General features: G+C 37.4%; 3 protein-coding genes across 3 annotated transcripts; all 3 read left to right on the top strand.

Moving 5' to 3' along the window:
- The first annotated feature begins 5,274 nt into the window (after positions 1–5,274).
- Positions 5,275–10,259, top strand: areg (amphiregulin). The gene is made up of 6 exons (XM_087788218.1): positions 5,275–5,362; positions 5,524–5,694; positions 6,535–6,757; positions 6,842–7,009; positions 7,940–8,047; positions 10,039–10,259. The coding sequence occupies exons 1-5, from the start codon at positions 5,326–5,328 to the stop codon at positions 8,031–8,033; spliced, it is 693 nt and encodes a 230-aa protein (XP_087644344.1). The 5' UTR covers positions 5,275–5,325; the 3' UTR covers positions 8,034–8,047; positions 10,039–10,259.
- A 4,072-nt stretch (positions 10,260–14,331) lies between these two features.
- LOC148087455 (uncharacterized) lies at positions 14,332–16,569 on the top strand. Its single transcript, XM_087788266.1, has 2 exons — positions 14,332–14,426; positions 15,031–16,569. The coding sequence occupies exons 1-2, from the start codon at positions 14,402–14,404 to the stop codon at positions 16,401–16,403; spliced, it is 1,398 nt and encodes a 465-aa protein (XP_087644392.1). The 5' UTR covers positions 14,332–14,401; the 3' UTR covers positions 16,404–16,569.
- Positions 16,570–18,009: 1,440 nt separating this feature from the next.
- LOC148087456 (uncharacterized) lies at positions 18,010–20,768 on the top strand. Its single transcript, XM_087788254.1, has 2 exons — positions 18,010–18,146; positions 19,189–20,768. Exons 1-2 carry the CDS (start codon positions 18,128–18,130, stop codon positions 20,574–20,576), a joined length of 1,407 nt encoding a protein of 468 aa, XP_087644380.1. The 5' UTR covers positions 18,010–18,127; the 3' UTR covers positions 20,577–20,768.
- Positions 20,769–21,348: the final 580 nt, after the last annotated feature.

Consider the following 21,348-nt stretch of genomic DNA (forward strand, 5'->3'; position numbering starts at 1 on the left):
CCTGTATATCTTTTAATCCATCTATTCACCCATCAACCTATTTATCTGTTAATCCATCCATCAAACATCCATCCATCCATCCATCCATCCATGAAAGTGTGTTTCCCCTCTGGGGATGAATAAAGCTTTTCTATTCTATTCTATTCTATCCACTTTTACATATTTTAATCCATCTATTAATCAATCCAGCTTCCTAGATTTTAATATATCCATCCATCCATCCATCCATCCATCCGTCCATCTATCCACCTTTCTAGCCTTAAATACATTTATCCATCCATTTTTCTATCTTTTTATCCATCCATCCATCCATCCATCCATCAATCAATCATCCTTCTTGCCTTTAATCCATCCATCATCCATCCATCCATCCATCAATCCACCTTCCTAGCTTTTAATATATCCATCCACCCATCAATGCATGTATCCATCCATCCATCTATTCACCTTAGTAGCCTTAAATCCATTTATCCATCCATCCATCCATCCACCTTTAAATCTTTAATCTATATATTAATCCATCCAACTTTCTAGCTTTTAATATATCCATCCGTCCATCCCTCCACCAATCCACCCATCCATCCACCTTTTTGGCTTTTAATTTATCCATCCAGCCATCCATCCAGCCATCCATCCAGCCATCCATCCAGCCATCCATCCATCCATCCATCCATCCATCCATCCATCCATCCATCCATCCATCCATCCGTTCACCAATCTACCCATCCATCCACTTTTCTAGCTTTTAATTTATCCATCCATCCATCCATCCATCCATCCATCCATCCATCCATCCATCCATCCATCCATCCATCCATCCATCCATCCATCCATCCATCCGTTCACCAACCCACCCATCCATCTAAATAAGTTGTGCACGAGAAAAAAGCTTAAATGAACAAAAATAAATGAATATAAATCAAGGTTAATGAGATGTTGTGTTAAATTTAAAGTTTGTATTGAATGCAAAGTTTACTTTTTTAGAGTCAAAAACCCTTCAATAAAAATTCCGAAATGATTATATAATCCAGGAAGTGACTGTTTAGATTCAGTTCAGGTCAGTAAACTCTGTGCCTCGTCATTAAAGCTTAAACACCTCAAGTGATCCGTGTAAACCAGTGATTCTCGCTCGTGTCTTCGATCTCCATGCTAATGATGGAGGTAATGGTTCGTAAACATTAACTCCACTGGTTTAAGAGTCGACTGCAGCACGTAGAGGTGGAAAGAAAACACAGCTTTTCCTGAAGAATTTCATTCAAACGAGATGGTGTTGGTGCCAGATGTTCTCGACCACAACGTCAGAGCTCAATACATATATATGTATACAAATAATACTCATGATAGAAAAGTTGGATTTTTTATGTGTTTGATTTCGATTCTTTTTTATAATTTAACTTCTAAAAAATATAAAAAAAAAAACATTATTTTAAACAAGTTATGACAAATATTCTTGTTCTATAGAATCAGAAACTTTTATTGCAAACACAAAAGATGTTTTGGCATCACAGAATAAAATATAGAACTAATATGAATTAAAATTAGGTTATTAAAACGCATTTAATTAAAATAAAATATTACCATACATCCGTACATATATTATTATATAAGTGGATTTTACTAAATAATATTAATTTTTGTTTTGCCAAATTCTCAGTTTGGAATCTTCACATTTATAATAACAATCCGTAAATACAATCAAATAATATGTTTCAGTGAAACTCAGTGAAGGACACAAATGAACAAGGCAGCAGCAACAAGTCAATTGGTTTTTATTGACTTTTCTGAACTAAAAAGTCTTCACTGGTTGTAACATTTAAACAACTGAGCAGAAATCATTTCATAGAATACAATAAAAATGACCAAAGAAGGAAAAACAGACGACAAAAAGATCTTCACAAGAATCAAATCTAAAAAAATCTTCACTAAATATTCAATCAAGAATCGCACGTTTCATAATATTGAACATTTTCAGCTGGATCATTTTATTTTTTTCTTCTTTGTTTTACCAATCGTTAAAGTTAGAAAATGTAATTGCACAACCTTGGATCAATACCTCAGTACTCAACACTGTAATTTCCTATCATCCTGGGAGATCCTGAACACATCACCTCTGCTCGAAAACACAAAGCAAGAATTGATGGTAAATTTACCTAAAAACTTTGTAAATTTGCTCAGAAATAAATGTTTTTATTTAAATATTGTCGTAAACTTTTTTTTGTGGTGATTAAAATAAGTTGACAGAATACATATCAGAGTCTGTTGTTAGTGAGTCAGAGTCACAGTAAACTCATGTTTCATTGAAAGGTAGCCTTTTATTTAACATATTTGAAACTTTTTTTCCTCACCTTATTATGGACATCACAAGAGTCAAACTGAAGGCTGGTGGGCCAAATCCATCCGGCTGAATAATTCATGTGGATCGGAGGGTTTTGTCTGAAAAAAACAAGTAGATTAATGTTCACGTTGATATTGTGTTGATATTGTGTTAGTATTGTAAACTGATGTTGTAATGAAGTAATTTAATGGTAGTGGACATCAAAAGACAACATTTTCTTTGGCCTCATAGACAGTTTACAAAGTTTGACACTTGATTTACGTTATACATATTTTTTAAAGGACAACTAATGTAAAAAACGTTTCTGACTCACGTGTTTCAAATGTTGAAGTCTCCAAGATGCAGTGAGTCTCTCATCATGACCATGTTTTTAAAATTTTACTTTATAAAGTTCGTCTGAAATCTGGGCGAAAGAGAGGTTACGGGAGCAGAGTCAATTATGATGTAATAATAGCTTCACTCCAGCTGTAATCACGGCCCGCTTTGTTTATACAACGAGTCCCTTGGAGATAGAGACTTCCAGGATTAATAACGTAAGTTGATAAATTTTTGTGATTGACACCAAAATTCAGCTCCAGAAAAACCAAGTTCAGTAGGCGGGGCTTAAGATCATTTTCTAATGTAACTATTTCAATGAAAAGAGAGTTTTGGACAAACAGACACTGATGATACAATAGAGTCCAACATCTATTTAATACACACTAAGACCAACATGTTAGTTTCCCTTAAACCTACACAAAACATCTCCAATGACATAGAGAGACATTACTAAAATATAAAAAAAAAAATTGAGATATTATTCGATGATTTTGACCTTTGGCAGCAGAACTTCAACTATGTACAATCTAGAATGTTGCACAGAGAAGTTTTGTAAGATATTGAGTGCGGATAAAAACACATAAATGGAAACCAACACATGTTTATTGGTCCTCATGAGATTTTTCAAGAGAAGAAACCAATCACAACGTTAAAAAAGTGGACAATACGATGGGAGAATAGCATGACAACATTATGACAACACAATACGTAATATGACATAAGATGAACGAAGCTGTATAAATCAACAACACAATGTCAAACACAACCTTGTGTTTTGCTAGTTTCTTAGCTACACTCTGATCTCGGTGTTCTTCCTTAATCCCGAGCAGCACGGTAACTGCAGCTCTATCCGAGAAGATACACAACTTTCCACGTGGGCGGCTGTTGTGTGTTGTGTCACCGTCTTCACGTGTCGCGGCGCACGACCTCGGAGCTGTGGCTTCCACTCACCGGTGACGAGCAGGATTCCTGAGACGGGATTCCACCAGGGAAGCGGCGGGAGAGGAATCTCAAGCATCTCACGCAGACACAACAAACGCTTCACCCACGCTGGAGGAATCTCCACCCAAGGTCCAGGAACAACACAAATACACACCAGCTGGGAACACACACTACTGTTGCACGAACGTATTAATTCATCACTCTGACTAGACCAAGTATTATGTAAGGATTATTATTGTTTTCCTTGCTCAATATATATATATATATATATATATATTAATATATATATATATATATAATTCTGTAAATGATGTTTATTTAATATGTTAGATATGGAAGGAATTTAATTGAAATTGCCCCCCTATATATACCCTTGAAATCAACAAAAAGGTGCTGAAATTCCCTTTACTTAGTATGTTATACATATGGTTTATATTTCATCAAGATTTGACTCATTTCAATTTTCAGGGGGGCCTTCATGCCCCCCCCTCCATTTTACCCCCTTACATTTGGAGAACTGGGCTGAAATATATCCCTCACTTAGTATGTAATATATATGGTCTGATTTAATCGATATTCAAAGTTCTGTATTTAAATGGTCATGAAGGTATTCTGCCCCCCCCACTTTGACTCGTTACAATCAGCAAAGAGGTGAGGAAATTATGAAAATGTCCCTTAAATAGTATATTATACATATGGTTTATTTTTCATCAAAATTGGATGTATTTCAATTTCCATGGGGGTCTTCTGTCCCCCTTTTGCCCCCTTACAATTAGAGAACTGGGTTAATATTCTGGATAAATATGGCTTAGTTGTATGTTATATATGGTCTACTTTCATCAAGACTGGGAGGACTGTATTTGAATATGCATGGGGGTCTTCTGCCCCCCTTGCGCCCCCTTACAATTGAAGAACTTGTCTAAAATACTGGATATGTATCCCTATGTTAGTTTGTTATACATATGGTCTACTTTCATCAAGACTGGGAGGACTGTATTTGACTATGCATGGGGGTCTTCTGCCCCCCTTTTGCCCCCTTACAATTGGAGAACTGGGTTAATATTCAGGATATATATCGCTTAGTTAGTATATAGTACATAGGGTTTACTTTCATCAAGACTGGATGCCTGTATTTTTAATTGTAATGGGTAAATTAAGTAATTTTAATTGTTTTCTGCCCCCCTTCCACCCCCTTATCTTCACTGACACACACACACACACACGGAAACATATTATTTAATATATATGTAAACTAAGCTCAAATTAAGTTTTTAAAACCAGTTTTTCTACCTATTTTTAGGTATTTAGTCTCATGTTTGCCATAAATGAGTAGTAAAAACTAGATTAAAGCTGTAAAAATTAGACGTGTGTGTGTGTGTGTGTGTGTGTGTGTGTGTGTGTGTGTGTGTGTGTGTGTGTGTGTGTGTGTGTGTGTGTGTGTGTGTGTGTTAATGCTCATCAGACACAAGTTACGATCCATGAATCTGATTATTCCATCACAGGAAGTGGGAGAACATGAGCTCCAAAAATAAGTCGCCTTAGGCTGATTAATCATTAGAAACATACACACTTTTTCAAAACACACACATAGTGACGCACACAACTTGTGTATAAAAGCTGCACCCTGCCACACTGGAGGTTAGGAGTGCAAAGATCTGTCAGCAGTTGACACACTGAGATCAGAGCTGACGACCGACACACTCACACACACACACCTCTTGTGCCAGGATATGAACACCTTCGTCTTCACTCTTCTCCTCTGCGTCGGTAAGTCTCCAGATTTTTCTTCTAGTTTTGACTCATCAGACAGAAAAACGCCGGATCACGAAAGGTCTCGGATCTAAACGTGGACTCGTTGAACCTGTTCTCAGGATATAAACTGAGTCAGAGTTACATCAAAGTTCACCGGCGGTTGTGTCTTCTCGCAGTGGTCAGCAGCGCTCTCAGCGCTCAGGGGTCCAGCACCAACTCCACCAGGGAGCTCAGCGGGGCCACGGATGTCTGGGACTCGGCCGGGGGCCTGCAGACCCACCAGAGGGACCACGATGAGCTGGAAGTAGACGACGAGACCTCGGGAGGATCCAGCGTCAACACCTTCGGTACTTTTTGCTCCTTGATTTATCGTAAAAATGTACCTTAAAAAAAACCATCTATTTATCTTTTTGTGATACATGTTTGGCCGTTTGAAGATGGAATGAGTTTATTGAAGGTTAAAAAATACATGTCAATCTTTTCGTTTTTAGGCAACTTGGATAGAAACAGAAAGTAAAGACTTTCAGTTTCTTTGATAACATGATGGTTTTATCTGTGCAGTACACTTTACACTTCTAAACAAAGTAACTTGAGTAATATTCTTTATTTTGGGTTGTTTGTGTTTCAGGCAAACAATTTAAAAACATTCATACAAAACGGATAAATATCAATCAGATTTTGCAATATTAAGCATTTTATTTTGTACTATGTATTTTGCCATTACTACCTGCTTACTTATGAGTTACATACGTTTCTCAATTATTATTATGAGTCCAAGTTAAGAGTAATTTACAGGAATATTTTGCATTTGATTATTAATATATATTTATTTTCTTACATGGATCAGTGCAATTTTGCAACAAGTATTGTATAAGTATATAAAGACAAAATAATTAAATACAAATAAATCAATTTATTGAAATTAAAGTAAAAAAAATCAAACATAGATTAAATTGTTGTCAAAAAAAAAAGCAAAAGCAAAAAGAGTAATGTTATCACAAATAAAAATAAATATTAATAATGTTCATCTGTAATGTGTGGGACAAAAAGAAAGACCAGTCATCTGTAAGAGACTCAGAGTTTAGCTGCTTCTTCTTCTTCTTCCTCTTCTGCTAAATAAATGGTGTCATTTCAAAAGCAGAAAGTTGTCCTGACCTCTCGACCTTCTGTTTCCTTGGCAACGGCAGATGCGCACAGCAGCAAGGATGACAAGAAGAGGAGGAAGGGAAAGGGCAAGAAGAAGAACAAGCACAGGATCAGAACCACGACGGCTCTCAGACCTCACAGCACCTCCTCCGACCACATGTCCAGCCTGAGGACCACAGAAGACCCCTGCACCTCCACCCACCTGGGCTTCTGCATCCACGGCTTCTGCCAGAGGATCGAGGGGCTCCAGGAGCCCGTGTGCATGTGGGTCCCCCACTTTTTATTTCGAGTCATGGACGGATCTACCAGAGAATATGTTGTTTTAAATACTCATGTGATTATGTTCAGATGCATGAAGGGATACGACGGCGAGCGATGCGGGATTCAAACCCTCGAGTCCAACAGACCCACGGAAGAAGAGAGCGACGGCGAGCTCATCCAGAACGTGCTGGTGGTCATCGCCGTGGTCCTGTCCGTCTTCAGCTGCATCGCCATCTTGCTCATGACCTGCGCACAGTGAGTGATTTTTAAAAAAATGAACGTATTACTTATTTTTCATTGAAAAATAACCTACTCTTTAACCTAAAGCCTTGAGTTTGATCTGTTCCATGAATTGATAGAATTTTAAAATAGGTTTAGATGGAAAGAAAGATAGACTTTATGAATCCCTCTGGTGGAGATCTTCTTCAGGAAATTGGGTTTCAAGTTCACAGCAGACGATAGTTTCATTAAAACAAAAAAAAAAGTGCAGAGTGCAAATAAAAAGAAAAAAGCGCAAATGAAAAGAACAAAGTGCAAGGGATGACAAAGTGCAAATATAAAGAACATAGATTAAAGGAGATAAGATGAAGAAAAGGATAAGTATGTCTGAAAATGGACGAACATTATAATAACATATAAACATTAACATTAATTGACAATCCCTTAAAAATCAAGAATTAAAAATATTTGTTTGCATCTAAATGTATGTCTTAGTACTATTTAAAGTAAACAAATAATTACTTAAAATTAATAGAAAATGTAAGAAAATAAATCATGAACCTTAAAGAAGTATATTATTGATACTAATAATTTATTTATTTTGCCTATGAATTCCTACATTTAATCAAATAAATATTCATAGCAAATTAAATGTTTATTAGATGTTTGGTACTTTTTGTCTAAAATGGATTAATAATTAAATGAATTTTAATTAAAAGATTAAATAGAAAATAAAATATTAAACTGTGAACCAAAGAGAGGATTTATCAGATTCATCTGTGACTCAGTGACAAACACAAACAGCCAAACACCAGCACCACCCAAACACACCTTCACACACCGACACACAACCGTCTCACTCCTTTCTTTACTTTATCAAATCTGGACTCGCCCGCGGCAACCATGTGACGGCGGCTTCTTATCTACAACCACTTGACCAAGAATGGAATTTCTTTTATTTTACAGCTACAGGTCCCATAAACACTTCCTGGCGTCCTACCTTGGCAGCGGAGCCGAGCAGGAGAAGCTGCAGAAGCCCTTCTCGGACCTGGTCGTCTGAGGAGTCGCCGACAGGTCAGAGTTCGCCTTTTACTTCACAAAAACATCGTAAACGTCTACATTTATTAAATCGTAAGTTCGACGGAAGTCATTTGGAAACACAGCGAACATTTACTATCATCATAGAGTTTGTGTTCTTGCATTTTCGAAGATAGTTAAACCCGGTCAACAGTCTGAGCGACTCGTGCCCACATGATAGGGACTCGTGTGGAAGTATAGCTCGCCTGCACAACATTATCACAATTTATTCCGTTATTCAGTGGAAGATTATTCAAAAGTAAAAATAAATTAACTATCATTTAATAAAAGTAAAAAAAATGTATTTTCACTAAAGATTTAAGGAAGAAAGATTTTGATATGACTATTTCTAAAATAAATTTCTAATCAAATTAACAAGTTAAATATTCGCTTGAAAATGTATAACAGTTGTTTGTTTTAAAATAATATATGTTTTAATTCTTTATTAAATTGATATAAGATGTGTGGCTCCATTATTTTTATTTTATTTTATTAAATAGGCCTCTTAAAAATAAAGATAAATTAAAACTCTAAATATATGTATTTAACCCCTGTGTTCTCTCAGGGTCAAGGTGACCCGGTGGCCTAAAAAACAAATGTGCCTGTGGTATCCCTTGTGTTGTCTCTTGGTCAAGGTGAACGACCTCCCTGGCTTCTTTAAATACATATGCAGTGATGGAGGTCGTTCACCTTGACCCAGAGACAACACAAGGGATACCACAGGCACATTTGTTTTTTAGGCCTCCGGGTCACCTTGACCCTGAGACAACACAAGGGATACCACAGGCACATTTGTTTTTTGGGCCTCCGGGTCGCCTTGACCCTGAGATGGCACAAGGGTTAGGAGAAATCCGTGAGATCAGCTCGAGTCAGAATCCAGGGTTAAGCTCAACAGTTTTATTTTTACGATGCGTCGGTTAATATTCAAACGCATGTTTGTGTCATCGTTCGGTGACGAGAGAGTGTGTTACGCCGCTCTGGTGTCTCCACGCCGGGCCTCACGTGAGCGCTAATCCCGACAGGAAGTCAAGAGTCTGCACGCGAGTGGTTGTTATTGATGGCGGTAGAGTTGCATCATGACAAGAGGAATCCCCATGAGAGGGATTATTCCAGATTATCCGAGGGAGTCACTGCCGCATACCAGCGTAAAGACAAACCACGGCGGCGCGTCTCGCGTGCGAACAATAACAGACTCGACACACTGACTACACACGTGTCCACCTGGATTTAATGCTGTTTTTTGCACACAAGCTAAAAAAGATCAAATATTTTCTTTGTTTTACCCAAATTTAATGCGTTTTTTTATGGTAATACATGTAAAAAAGTGCTATTTAAATAAGATTGTATAAGAAAAATGCTGTGAGACATAGAATAAAAGCAAACAATTAAAAAATACAAATAAAAGTTGTGTGATGACATAGGAAATAAAGACATTTTCAAAAACAAATATTAAATAGAACAAAATGAACAGAATAAATAAAAGTTATTTACCTGTATCATAAGAAGCCAGTAGTTGTGTGTGTGTAGGTTCAAAGATAATATATTATCAAAAATAAAGCTGCTGAAATAAAATTAAAAAAATAGCAATAATCATTAAAACAATGACAATAATAATATTATTAGGATTATTAAACATAAAAAGAACAACAACAATATTAAAAATGACTAAATAACTTTTGAATTGTGTCAAATAATTTTCATTTTAAGTATCTTTTTATTATAATTAATAAATTATATAATTGGTCCTGTAATATACATTAAATATGCTCTTAAAATGTAGTTACATCTATGTTTTGTTTTGTTACTTTTTAGCATAATGATATGCTTAAAATGATAATTATAATTAATTTATTTAATTTTTACTAAGAAACACAAACAATATTTAAAATAGAAATATCATGGTTCTCAACAAGTTTGATTTTCCTTATCTTTTATATCTTTTCTTTCTATATTCCTGCACGTTCTGAATGTTTTTTCTCTCACTTCAGGTGGCAGAACGACCGGAGCGCAGACGGAAAAACAAGACTTCTTCTCCACTATCGTTAGATTTTAACTTATTCCACGTGTCTATTTATTGCCAGAGACAGTATGCGAGTCTAGGTTTTAGATCATTTGTGTGAATGCCGGGCATTCCTCCTCTGATGTACTTTTTATTTATTACACTGTTGTTGTCATAGGTCAGAGAAATGAGTCTGTAAATAAAATATAAAAAAAAGATGCAACTCACGAGTCGACTCCTTCTGTTCTTGTAGCCGCTGTACATTCCTCAGTGAAAGTGTGGCGTCAGGTTGACGTCCAAATATATATTTTATTGAGTATTGTTTTGATTGATTAAGCGCTTTGTGAGCGACGGGGTGGAGGCTGCTCGCAGACACGGCGACGGTAACGTCAGACGGACTGAAGATGATTGAAGGCTTCGGAAAACAAAAGGGTTAAGAATAGAAGGTAAAGGTTCTGTCGACGTTCTGTCAAACTGGATTCTAAATCTGCTAAAATTAGACTTGAAATAATTGTTGCTCCTCCAACTATTGACCTATTTAAGATCCGCCATTAAAATCTTTAGTTACCGTAATAAGAAACGTAATCGAGGGGAAGAGTCGCTGAATAAACCAACTACAATGACCTCTTGAGTCACATGAACTCGTCGGAATTGAACAGATTCACTTTTCATCCAGCAGTTTGTTGGAGTCTCATGCTGTGTCTCAAATCGCATACTACTCTTAGTATACTAGAAGTTAGTATGCATCAGTTTAGTGTACGTACTAAGTAATACGCAAATTCTCCACAGATAGTATGTCTCAAATCAAACTCTGCTGCTACACACTAACAGGAAATGACGTGACAGCTTCTTCTTCTACTACTATTTAACGATGTTGAAATCAGCTGTTTGAACGCTATCGCCACCTGCTGGCAGCACGTTTGGCAAGTTTGGAAAGAGAAATAAAGAAAAAATATGAGAATTGAAATATTGGCGAGATATTTAAGCCGGTATCAGCACCAAAGACGTGTCATCCTTCTACTGCTGAAAATGCACCTGTAAGTATATGAATATATATGAGTATATATATGACGTAACTTCCGTTTAAAACGTCATTAAGATGGCGGCTGTTTAGGGTGTTTAGTGTCCATCGAACCATGCTCAGTTTTGTAGGTGTGTTAGTACGGCAATTTAGTGTGCATGGCGCACTAAATTTCGCATACTAAGAATTGAGACGCACTAAGGGGCGTCATAGCTCAGATGGTAGAGTGGTTGCCTGCAGTCCAAAAAGTTGCAGGTTCAATCCCAGCTCCAGACAATCTTGTGTCGTTGTGTCCCTGAGCAAGACACTTTACCCTGATTGCTCCTGATGGTAAACTTGGCGCAGGTGTGCAGCCTACTCCCATCAGTATGTGTGAATGGCTGTAAAAAGCACTACCGAATTTCCCCTCGCGGGACTAATAAGGGATTCTAAATAAGGGATTCTAACGCACTAAAAATATTAACTTTGAGTACGCTAGTATGCGATTTGAGACACAGCATCAGTCATTTCCTGTCTAGCATCTCCAGTCAATGGCAATTTAAATCAAATGTTATGTGTTTAAAATGGTTAAAAATGAAGTGAGTTAGTGACGAATGTTTGAATGTCATCCATAGAGATAGAGTAGTAGGTGTGTGTGTTCGATCGTCTGATCTTAATGTCCTGAACATTTTGAAAAAATTGCTGGGGTAGGTGGGCTTGATCAGGGTAAGAAAGGGGCACAAGACCCCCATCCTTATTGAAATATGTCCAATTCCCATTAATTTTAAAATTCACACCATATTTAATGCATATAACATTAAGATTATTTCCATAATTTCTGCTTCTTTCTGTATTTGTAAAGCATAATTTCCTTATGTTTTTTTTTCTAAAGTCAACATAAGGTATTTCAGATATTTGTAGAAATATTTCGTCACTTTTACAAGAACATCTCATCACAAAATGTTTTAAGTGTGACACAGATTAAAATATATTCATCCAATTTCCATTTTTAACATTTTAAATATCTCTCACACCTAATGGAGTGCCTGGAGTAAACCCTTTATCTCATGCAATATGATGTAAAAATATATATAATCTCTTATACACACCACCACAACACACACACTCAAAATATTAATTATTAAAAACATACATTTCAAAACTGGCTTATTTACTGTAATTCTCATTTGTATAGTTTCCATGTTTTGTAAACTTTAGTAGCTCTTAACCTTTTGTCTTGTGGTTGTTTTGTCTGTTTGTCATCTTTGTGTGTTTTGAAAGAAGCCTTCAAAGTAAAACAAATTCTTATTATTTATTTTACACTTACATGTCCCGGCTATTACAAAGATCTCACAGCGTACCTTTTGGAAAAAAAATGAGTGTGACCTGGAAACAGGTCAGTTGTGTTAATGACTAAATTTTCCAAGGTATCGTTCCTCATCTCACACCTCCATATATACGCAATTCCACCCTCCTGGCCGAACACGATCCTTTCCTGGGTACTTCAATGAACACACTTGTGTGTGTGTGTTGCGTCACCAGTGCGAGTGAGGGTGAAGGTGAAGGTGAGGCATGACCTCCCGCCGGAACAATCACAGACGTGTGTGAGCGAGGCAGAGGCGGCTGTTGACATGGATGACTGAGCGACTGCAGCTTTATTCATCAGTGCCGAGAAATGAAGTTGAAAAAGGCGTGACTGCGTGGAGTGCTGCCATGGCAACGGAGACAACAAAGCTAGCTGGTCAGTCCTGGTTATCCCTCAATGGATGGATGGATGGATGGATATATTAAAAGCTAGAAAGTTGGATGGATAAATATATATATTAAAAGATATAAAGGTGGACAGATGGACAGATGGATGGATGGATGGATGGGTGGATGGATAAATGGATTTAAGGCTAGAAAGGTGAATAGATGGATGGATGGATGGATTGATGGATGGATGGACAGATGGATGGATGGATGGGTGGATGGATGGATGGATAAATGGATTTAAGGCTAGAAAGGTGAATAGATGGATGGATGGGTGGATGGATGGATAAATGGATTTAAGGCTAGAAAGGTGAATAGATGGATGGATGGATGGATGGATGGATGGATGGATGGATTGATGGATGGATGGATTAAAAGCAAGGAAGGTGGATTGATTAATAGATTGATTAAAAGATGGATGGATGGATGGATGGATGGATGGATGGATGGATGGATGGATGGATGGATGGATGGATGGATGGATGGATGGATGGATGGATGGATGGATGGATGGATGGATGGATGGATGGATGGATGGATGGATGGATGGATGGATGGATGGATGGATGGATGGATGGATGGATGGATGGATGGATGGATGGATGGATGGATGGATGGATGGATGGATGGATGGATGGATGGATGGATGGATGGATGGATGGATGGATGGATGGATGGATAGATAGATAGATAGATAGATAGATAGATAGATAGATAGATAGATAGATAGATAGATAGATAGATAGATAGATAGATAGATAGATAGATTTTTATTTTCATTGAAGAATTTTATATAGAAGAAAAAAAAATAAAGTCGCAGTGTTTTGTTCTTTCCAAATATAGGTCACTTTTAGATTGACGGAGCAGAAAAGTTTGATTTATTTTATGGATTGCAGCTTTGAGTGTTAACACCATTTATTTTCTTTTTTTCCACATATATTTATTACATACATATAAAAAAAGCTTCTCTTTAATGAAACCGTTTTTTTTTAATTGATAAAGATAATTTTGTTCCATACTGAGGTGAGTTAACGCCATGTGTCTCAAACTCAATCGCATTTAACAGTTTTCTGAACAAATTCAGAAACAAATTTGGTTTACATATCTTTTTTAATTGATTTTTTTTCGTGTGGTTTGACTGTGAATTTGAGTCATTTGTACCTTATTTGATAGTTAAGTTAGTTAAGTTAGAAATCTGTTCCATCTTAACTATATAATCAGAGCTTTATAAAATTACATTTGATGTCATGATCTTTAACCATATGAAGTTGAACAAAAATGAGAGTCACAGGCTGCAGGTTTGGGATCCCCTTCATCGAATATATAGCATTATATTTTAAAATTGTAAGGATATATTTCGCTTTACTATTTCTTATGACGTGGATTATCAATCTGATTCGATTTCCGTTACCGTTTTCCCCCAAAAGACCACCGTAGAATAAAATGGCTCCACCCAATCCTCCATCTTCTTCAATCAAAACACTGAAGCTGATCTTACGTCCGATCGTGGACTTTAATCGTTGGATTAAACCCACGATCTTCTGTCAAGTTTGCACGACTTTTGAAAGATAAACGAGAAACGGAAGTAAAAACAATTCTGATGAAGATGGAGGCAGAGAGACCAGGTATACACACGCACGCGCATAGAAGTTTAATGCAGATATTTTTATACGTTGTGCACGTCATCTATATGAGACAGCGGGTTCGTGAAAATCGTAGCACATGCATGACAAGACAAAAGTAGCAAAAATACTGGACGATTGTGTTTCTGTGACGTCACTTTCTTCCGGTACCGCGGGAGCGCGCATGTGAGCCGAGTTATTGAATTATCATTTTTATTTCCAAAAATGATTTACCTCAAGCAAAACAATTTAAAATAGTTAATGTATGTATGCAGTTATATAATAAAAAACAAGATTGTAGGTTGTCTGATTAATCTTTTCACATATTTATTTATTTACTTTATGTTTAAACTGTTTCAATTCATTGTGTGTTTCTATGTAGCCTATTTCAGCAAGAATGTTTTAAAAGAGGATTTTCATTATCACAATCCATTTTTTTAAACTTTTGTTTTACATGAAAATATGTATTAAATATTTGAAATACGTCTACAGTACAGACACTTAAAATCATAAACATGTAAAAATGGTCTGGGTCGGACTTCTGTCGAGTTCCCGTCGTGGAAAGGAGATCATTAATGTTGACACAATATTGTTCTTGTCCCTGCAGATGTTCCACAGTCGCCGGTGAGTGACATCTACAGGCTGAACCAAAAGGAACAAGAAACTCATTTCATTATTAAAGAAAATAAAGGTCAAGATGATCAACGAGAAGATGAACATAAGCGATGGCTCACTCCTGTGGACGTGAAGAGTGAAGACGAGCCTTCGACCAGCAGCTTCAACCACACCTGTGGAAGATTAGAACCCGAAAGCAACTCGGATACACTTATCCATCCTGACCACCAGAAGTCGCTTTCTTCAGATTCTGAAACTGATGACAGTGAAGACTGGAAAGAAAATGGTGAAACTCAGCCATGTTCAAATTCCACAGAGAATCAAAAAGTTGATATAAGTGAAAAGAAAAATGGTGCTGATCACAAATCACTCGTCTGCTCTGGATGTGGGACAAAATGTTCCTCAAAGTATGAAATGACTCGACATCTATTAGCCTGCTGCGGAGGACCGTTGACTTGTTCGGTTTGTGGAAAATGTTTTGAAACGATAGAGAATCTGGAGGTTCACAAGAAAGCACACACGGATGAAAGACCCTTCAGCTGCTCTCAGTGTGGAAACTGTTTTACACGACGCATCCAGCTACGCCACCACATGAGAAGTCACACGGGGGAAAAACCGTTCAGCTGCTCAGAGTGTGGAAAATGTTTTGGGCAGAAAAGTCATCTGACAAAACACAAGAAAATTCACACGGGTGAAAAACCATTCAGCTGCTTCCAGTGCGGTAAACGTTTTACACGTAGAAGGAGCGTGACGACACACATGAGAATTCACACTGGAGAAAAAACATTTTTCTGCTCTCAATGTGATCTGTCGTTTATGCAGAGTATCCAACTCAAGCAACATATGAAGAGTCACACAGGCGAGAGGTCTTATGTCTGTTCTCATTGTGGTAGATATTTTAATCAAAGCTCCCACCTCAGGGACCATGTGAGAATTCACACTGGAGAAAAACCTTTTTGCTGCTCTCAATGTAATGACTGTTTTAAGCAGCGCAGTCATCTGAAGTCACATATGAAACGTCACACAGGAGAGAAATCCTTCAGCTGTGGCGAATGTGATAAATGTTTCTCACATAAAGGGAGTTTGGAGAAACACATGAAACTTCACATAGATGTTATTTCCTACAGCTGCTCTGAGTGTCTTATGTCTTTTCCACATACAAGGAGCCTGCAGGCACACATGAAGATTCACACTGAAGTCAAACCCTTCACCTGCTCTCAGTGTGATAAGTGTTTTTTGCTGAGGTATTACCTGAACGCGCACATGAGAGTTCATACAGGGGAAAAACCTTACAGCTGCTCTCTGTGTGGTGAAAGTTTTAAGTGGCGCAGCCAACGGAAGACACATATGAGTATTCATACTTGAAATAGTTGTTAAATTAAGTGAAAAATTGTGAAATTTGGAGACAAGACACATTGGCTTATAAGGATCCCAACTTTTCCATATTGTTCTCTGTCCTAGCAGGATTATATACTGGCTCCACTCACTTAGAACTGAAGAAACCTCTCGGTTGAGATGCGAAAATTCTACAGCGTCCAGTTGACTTACTTTGGAATCCTTTAGATAATCGTGACCTGAATGATTGAGAGCCTACAGGACAGAAAGAAAAGTGTTGGCTTATATCGCTTTTGGTTGAGGTATTTGCAGGACAGCCAGAATCTTCTGATCAAGCACTGACGTATGCAGCAACCAGCTATTAGTATAACCAGCAATTAAATTGTTTTTTTTAAAGTAGTACGAGGAAATTAACTGTTGCTACAAATATTAAACTTGTGTTTGGGATTCTTTGTAAAGCATCTTCCTCAAAAAGGTTTTCTCCGTCCCACATCAGAGATGATTTTGCCTGTATTGGTTTGCTGCGTATTATCATGGAAGAGTGGCTGAAACTTCTGTGCTAATATTCCCAATGAGCTCCGTTGCTAAATGAGCACTTTTGAGTAGTCCACCATAGGTGTTAAGGTGGCAACCTTTGACTGCCATCTTCTATCAATAATGTTAAGAATTTTTCCAATCTTAATTGGTACCAAATCTTATATATTTATAAATGTTTGGTAATAATGTAAAAAAATTGCATTATTGGTGGAAATAAGGAGCTTGGCAGAGGTCTACATTCTCCAAGTGCTTTTCTTGTTACTTAGTCTTCTACCTCACAAGTCTTTATCTTACGCGATTAAAGTTCGATCGGTCGCACTTTCTCCCGGAGACTTTACAGGTTAATAGCCCCGGGAGAAAAGGTCTCGAACTGTAGAAACATCGCTATATTTAAGGCAAATTTCCAGGCCGGGAGGTCCTCCCCCTATCCCAAATGGTTCCTTCAAGCTTCTTGTGCCACGATCCCCTGTGGAGAGAATTTGTTTCCTTTACTAATCATTCAAATGTTCTTTGGTGGGGGTTTCTGTCTCCTAGTCCCCCCCTCACGGATGTGTCCCGCTTCGTTCTTTGAGCCACGACAGAAGGTGTGAAAGGGCAGACAAACAGACGTTTTAAATAACCGGTGTCGTATCTCTAATTCTGATCCAAGCTAGTCTTGAGACAGTGTAAATCAGTCTGAGTGAAATGTTGATTGTGAATGTGTATTCAAACGTTAAAGCTCTTAGATGAAGCGAGTAATTTATACTTTATATTTTGATTATCTTTTAGCGTTAATTTAAGTATGGCGTATATGTATAGTGTATAATAATTTTTAATCTAACAGATTCGATCATATTTCTGCAGGAGCGACACTTTTCTACTTGTGATGTGACTGCATATTTCATATTGCAACATAATCCCATCATTTACAACACAACTGTTCATTTTTCTTGCTTTATACGCTCTTAGAATTATGTTTAATTAAATAATAGTGAATTTTACTAATTTCTTTAGTGACTAGTTGGCGTTTGTGCGCTTCGCGGCCACCGTAGCGCTCCACCCCCCCCTACGTGACATTTCTTTTCCGCTGCCTTTTCATTTCCGTGATCCTCGCGTGGATGTAGATTCTTGGACATCTATCGCCGACCAGCGGCTGATAACGATCATAATCTGCTGCTCTTTACGACATATCACTCCGTTATAGAAGAGAGACGGATGAGAAGAGGATCCTGCTGAAGATGGAGACGAAGAAACCAGGTATGAACAGAAACACTCGAGGACTGGAGTGAAGCTATCAGACGCTTCCGCGTTCAGAGCCAAACCATCCGACGCTAAATGTAGAGTGCGCGTAATGGCAGAGTATTACGGTAGCACTGAACCTGCTTGGATGAAACGTCGCGAGATCACAACAAGAACGAGTTAAATAGATCAATAACTAATACTTAAATCAGGTTTTATGCGAATTCAAACGTTTTTTTTTTCTCGTGTTACATCAATACTTACGATCCAAAACTTTCAAATGATTGTTTTTCAATATTGATTTGTCAAAATAACTTCATTTATATCGTAGATGAAACATTTTATTAAGTTAAATTTAACTAGTTTTTTTTGTGTGAGCTTTATATTCAATTATGATGTGAACTCATATAGAAAAATATTAAAGATGAAGGTTTTATCTATCATTCATATGAATTTGGAAACATTTTACTGTCGTTTTTTTTTTTATTTTATCATGATTTGAATGTTGTAGTCATTAAAATACAGTGTAGAGACTGGAATCTATCCCAGCACACGCTTTGAACACAACAAACCAGTTGACTATAATTAAAATAAATCATTTTTATAGAAAGCCAAAGCATTGTAGTTGTTTTATAAATACATTTTTATATTTATTTATGTCATTATTCATTTTGCATTAACTTAATATTATTAATTATTATTTAATGTTCAATTATAAGAATACAAACTGCGTTCTAAGGACCACTTTTCCAATATCTTGGTTGACCTTTACTGTGTCATAAAATTGTGACAATTCTAGTACATCTTAACGTCCTCATATCATTTGCACTCTTTTTTTAAATGTGTCTTTTCTGGTGCTTTAATAAATTAATGTGTAATTCGCAGCTACATCAGTGTTAGGTTGCCAGGTTACTCTGGTCTGTTTGAGGACCAGAGAACCTGGATGCAGCGAGTAGAGGAAGAAATGTGTTGTTTCCAACCATTCATTTTCCCAGATTCTATAATCAGCCACAGAACTATAAGCATGTGCATTGACTTAAGTGTGTTTGTGTCCCTGCAGATGTTCAGCAGCCGCTGGCAAATAAAGGCGTTTCTACTGACCAGGAGGAACAAGAGTGTCATATGGTTAAAGAAGAAAAAGAAGATGAAGGAGAAATAGAAAAGGCAAAAAAAGGTTATCATTTACTCAAACTGTGTATCCATAGACTTAAATGGGAGCCTTCAACCAGCAGCTTGACTCAACGCATGAAGACGGAATCTGATGGAAAATACTGTGAAGGATCAGAACCAGAGAGTGCGTTTCTCAACCCTGACCACCAGGGGACACTATCCTCTGAATCTGACACTGATGATAGTGAAGACTGGGGAGAAATCGATGACACTCAGGAATCAGGTTCAAAGTTTGTTGATAATGAAAATGTTGATATCCATGAGGAGAAAGATGGTGCTGATCCCAAATCACTCGCCTGCTCTGGATGTGGGACAAAATGTCCTTCAAAGTCTGAAATGACTCGACATTTATTAGCCTGCTGCGGAGGGCCGTTGACTTGTTCGGTTTGTGGAAAATGTTTTGAAACGAGAGAGAATCTGGAGGTTCACAAGATAACGCACAGTAAGGAAAGACCCTTCAGCTGCTCTCAGTGTGGAAGCTGTTTTACTCGCCGCATCCAGCTCAACCACCACATGAGAAGTCACACGGGAGAAAAACCTTTCAGTTGCTCAGAGTGTGGAAAATGTTTTAGCCAGATAAGTCATCTGATGAAACACAAGAAAACCCACACAGGTGAAAAACCATTCAGCTGCTCTCAGTGTGGTAAACGCTTTACGCGTAAAAGGAGCTTAACGACACATATGAGAATTCACACTGGAGAAAAACCTTTCTTTTGCTCAAAATGTGATATGACTTTCATGCAGAGTATTCAACTGAAGATACATATGAAGAGTCACACAGGTGAGAAGCCATATGTCTGTTCTCATTGTGGTAAATATTTTAATCAAAGCTCCCACCTCAAGGATCATGAGAGAATTCACACAGGAGAAAAACCTTTTTGCTGCCCTCAGTGTGACAAGTGTTTTAACCAGAGAGGGAGCTTAAGTTCACACATGAAATGTCACACAGGAGGAGACAAATTTGTCTGCCCTCAGTGTGACAAATGTTTTGCTCACAAGGCGAGCTTGGTAAAACACATGAAAGGTCACAAAGCTCACACATGCGCAAAGTGTCAAGAATGTTTTACTAAAAGGAGAAGTCTGAAGATACACATGAAAATTCACACTATCAAAAAACCCTTCAACTGCTCTCTGTGTGATGAATGTTTTCCAAAAAGATATCACCTGGCAGCACACATGAGAGTCCACACAGGTGAAAAACCTTTTAGCTGCTCTCAGTGTGGTGAAAATTTTAGGTGGCGCAACCAACGGAAAAGACACATGACAATTCACACATGACACCAATTTATTTAAATTCAGTTTAAAACATTTTGTACTTCCTGGACAGGGATCTCAGGGCAGTTACAAACTACCAACTCTGAACCTCTAAGCCACAGGTGTCAAACCGGTCCAGTAAAGGGCCAGGGTGGTGTAGGTTTTTGTTCCAACCAGTCAAGCACACATGAGTTAACCAATCAGGCACCTGAAGACAGTAATCAATCAATTAGTCAGTCAGGTGTTGCTTGTTTAAGCCGACACCTGACTGGTTAACTCATGCGTGCTTGACTGGTTGGAACAAAAACCTACACCACCCTGGCCCTTTACTGGACCGGTTTGATACCCCTGCTCTAAGCAAACACCATGTTGAGGAAATTTGAGCTGATTCAAATTTAAAGATCAATCTCAACATTTTTCTAAACTGAACATTTTAATTTAGCAGTAAGTGAAGGATCAAACATTGACTTGATAAAAGAGCTGTTTTCTGTAATTAACTATGTTTTAAGTATATTAATTGACGGGTATTTTAAAATATATATAATTTTGTAAATAATTTTTTTCTGCTTTAACTAAATAAAGGTTTGATACAAATATTAACTTTGTGTTTGTGATTATTCCAAGTGTGCACTTCTTAACTATTTTTATTTGCAGTGTTTCGGTTGTTGATCATAATGCAGACTCTCTGTTAATATTTACATAAACTCAAAAGCATATGAGCGCTATTGTGTTGTCCACAGTTATTGTGAAGTGACATTTGGGTTTAAATACTTGAGACTTGCTGTGACATTTGCTT

Source organism: Callionymus lyra, chromosome 1, assembly GCF_982586985.1.
Source record: "Callionymus lyra chromosome 1, fCalLyr1.hap1.1, whole genome shotgun sequence".
Classification (NCBI taxonomy): domain Eukaryota; kingdom Metazoa; phylum Chordata; class Actinopteri; order Syngnathiformes; family Callionymidae; genus Callionymus; species Callionymus lyra.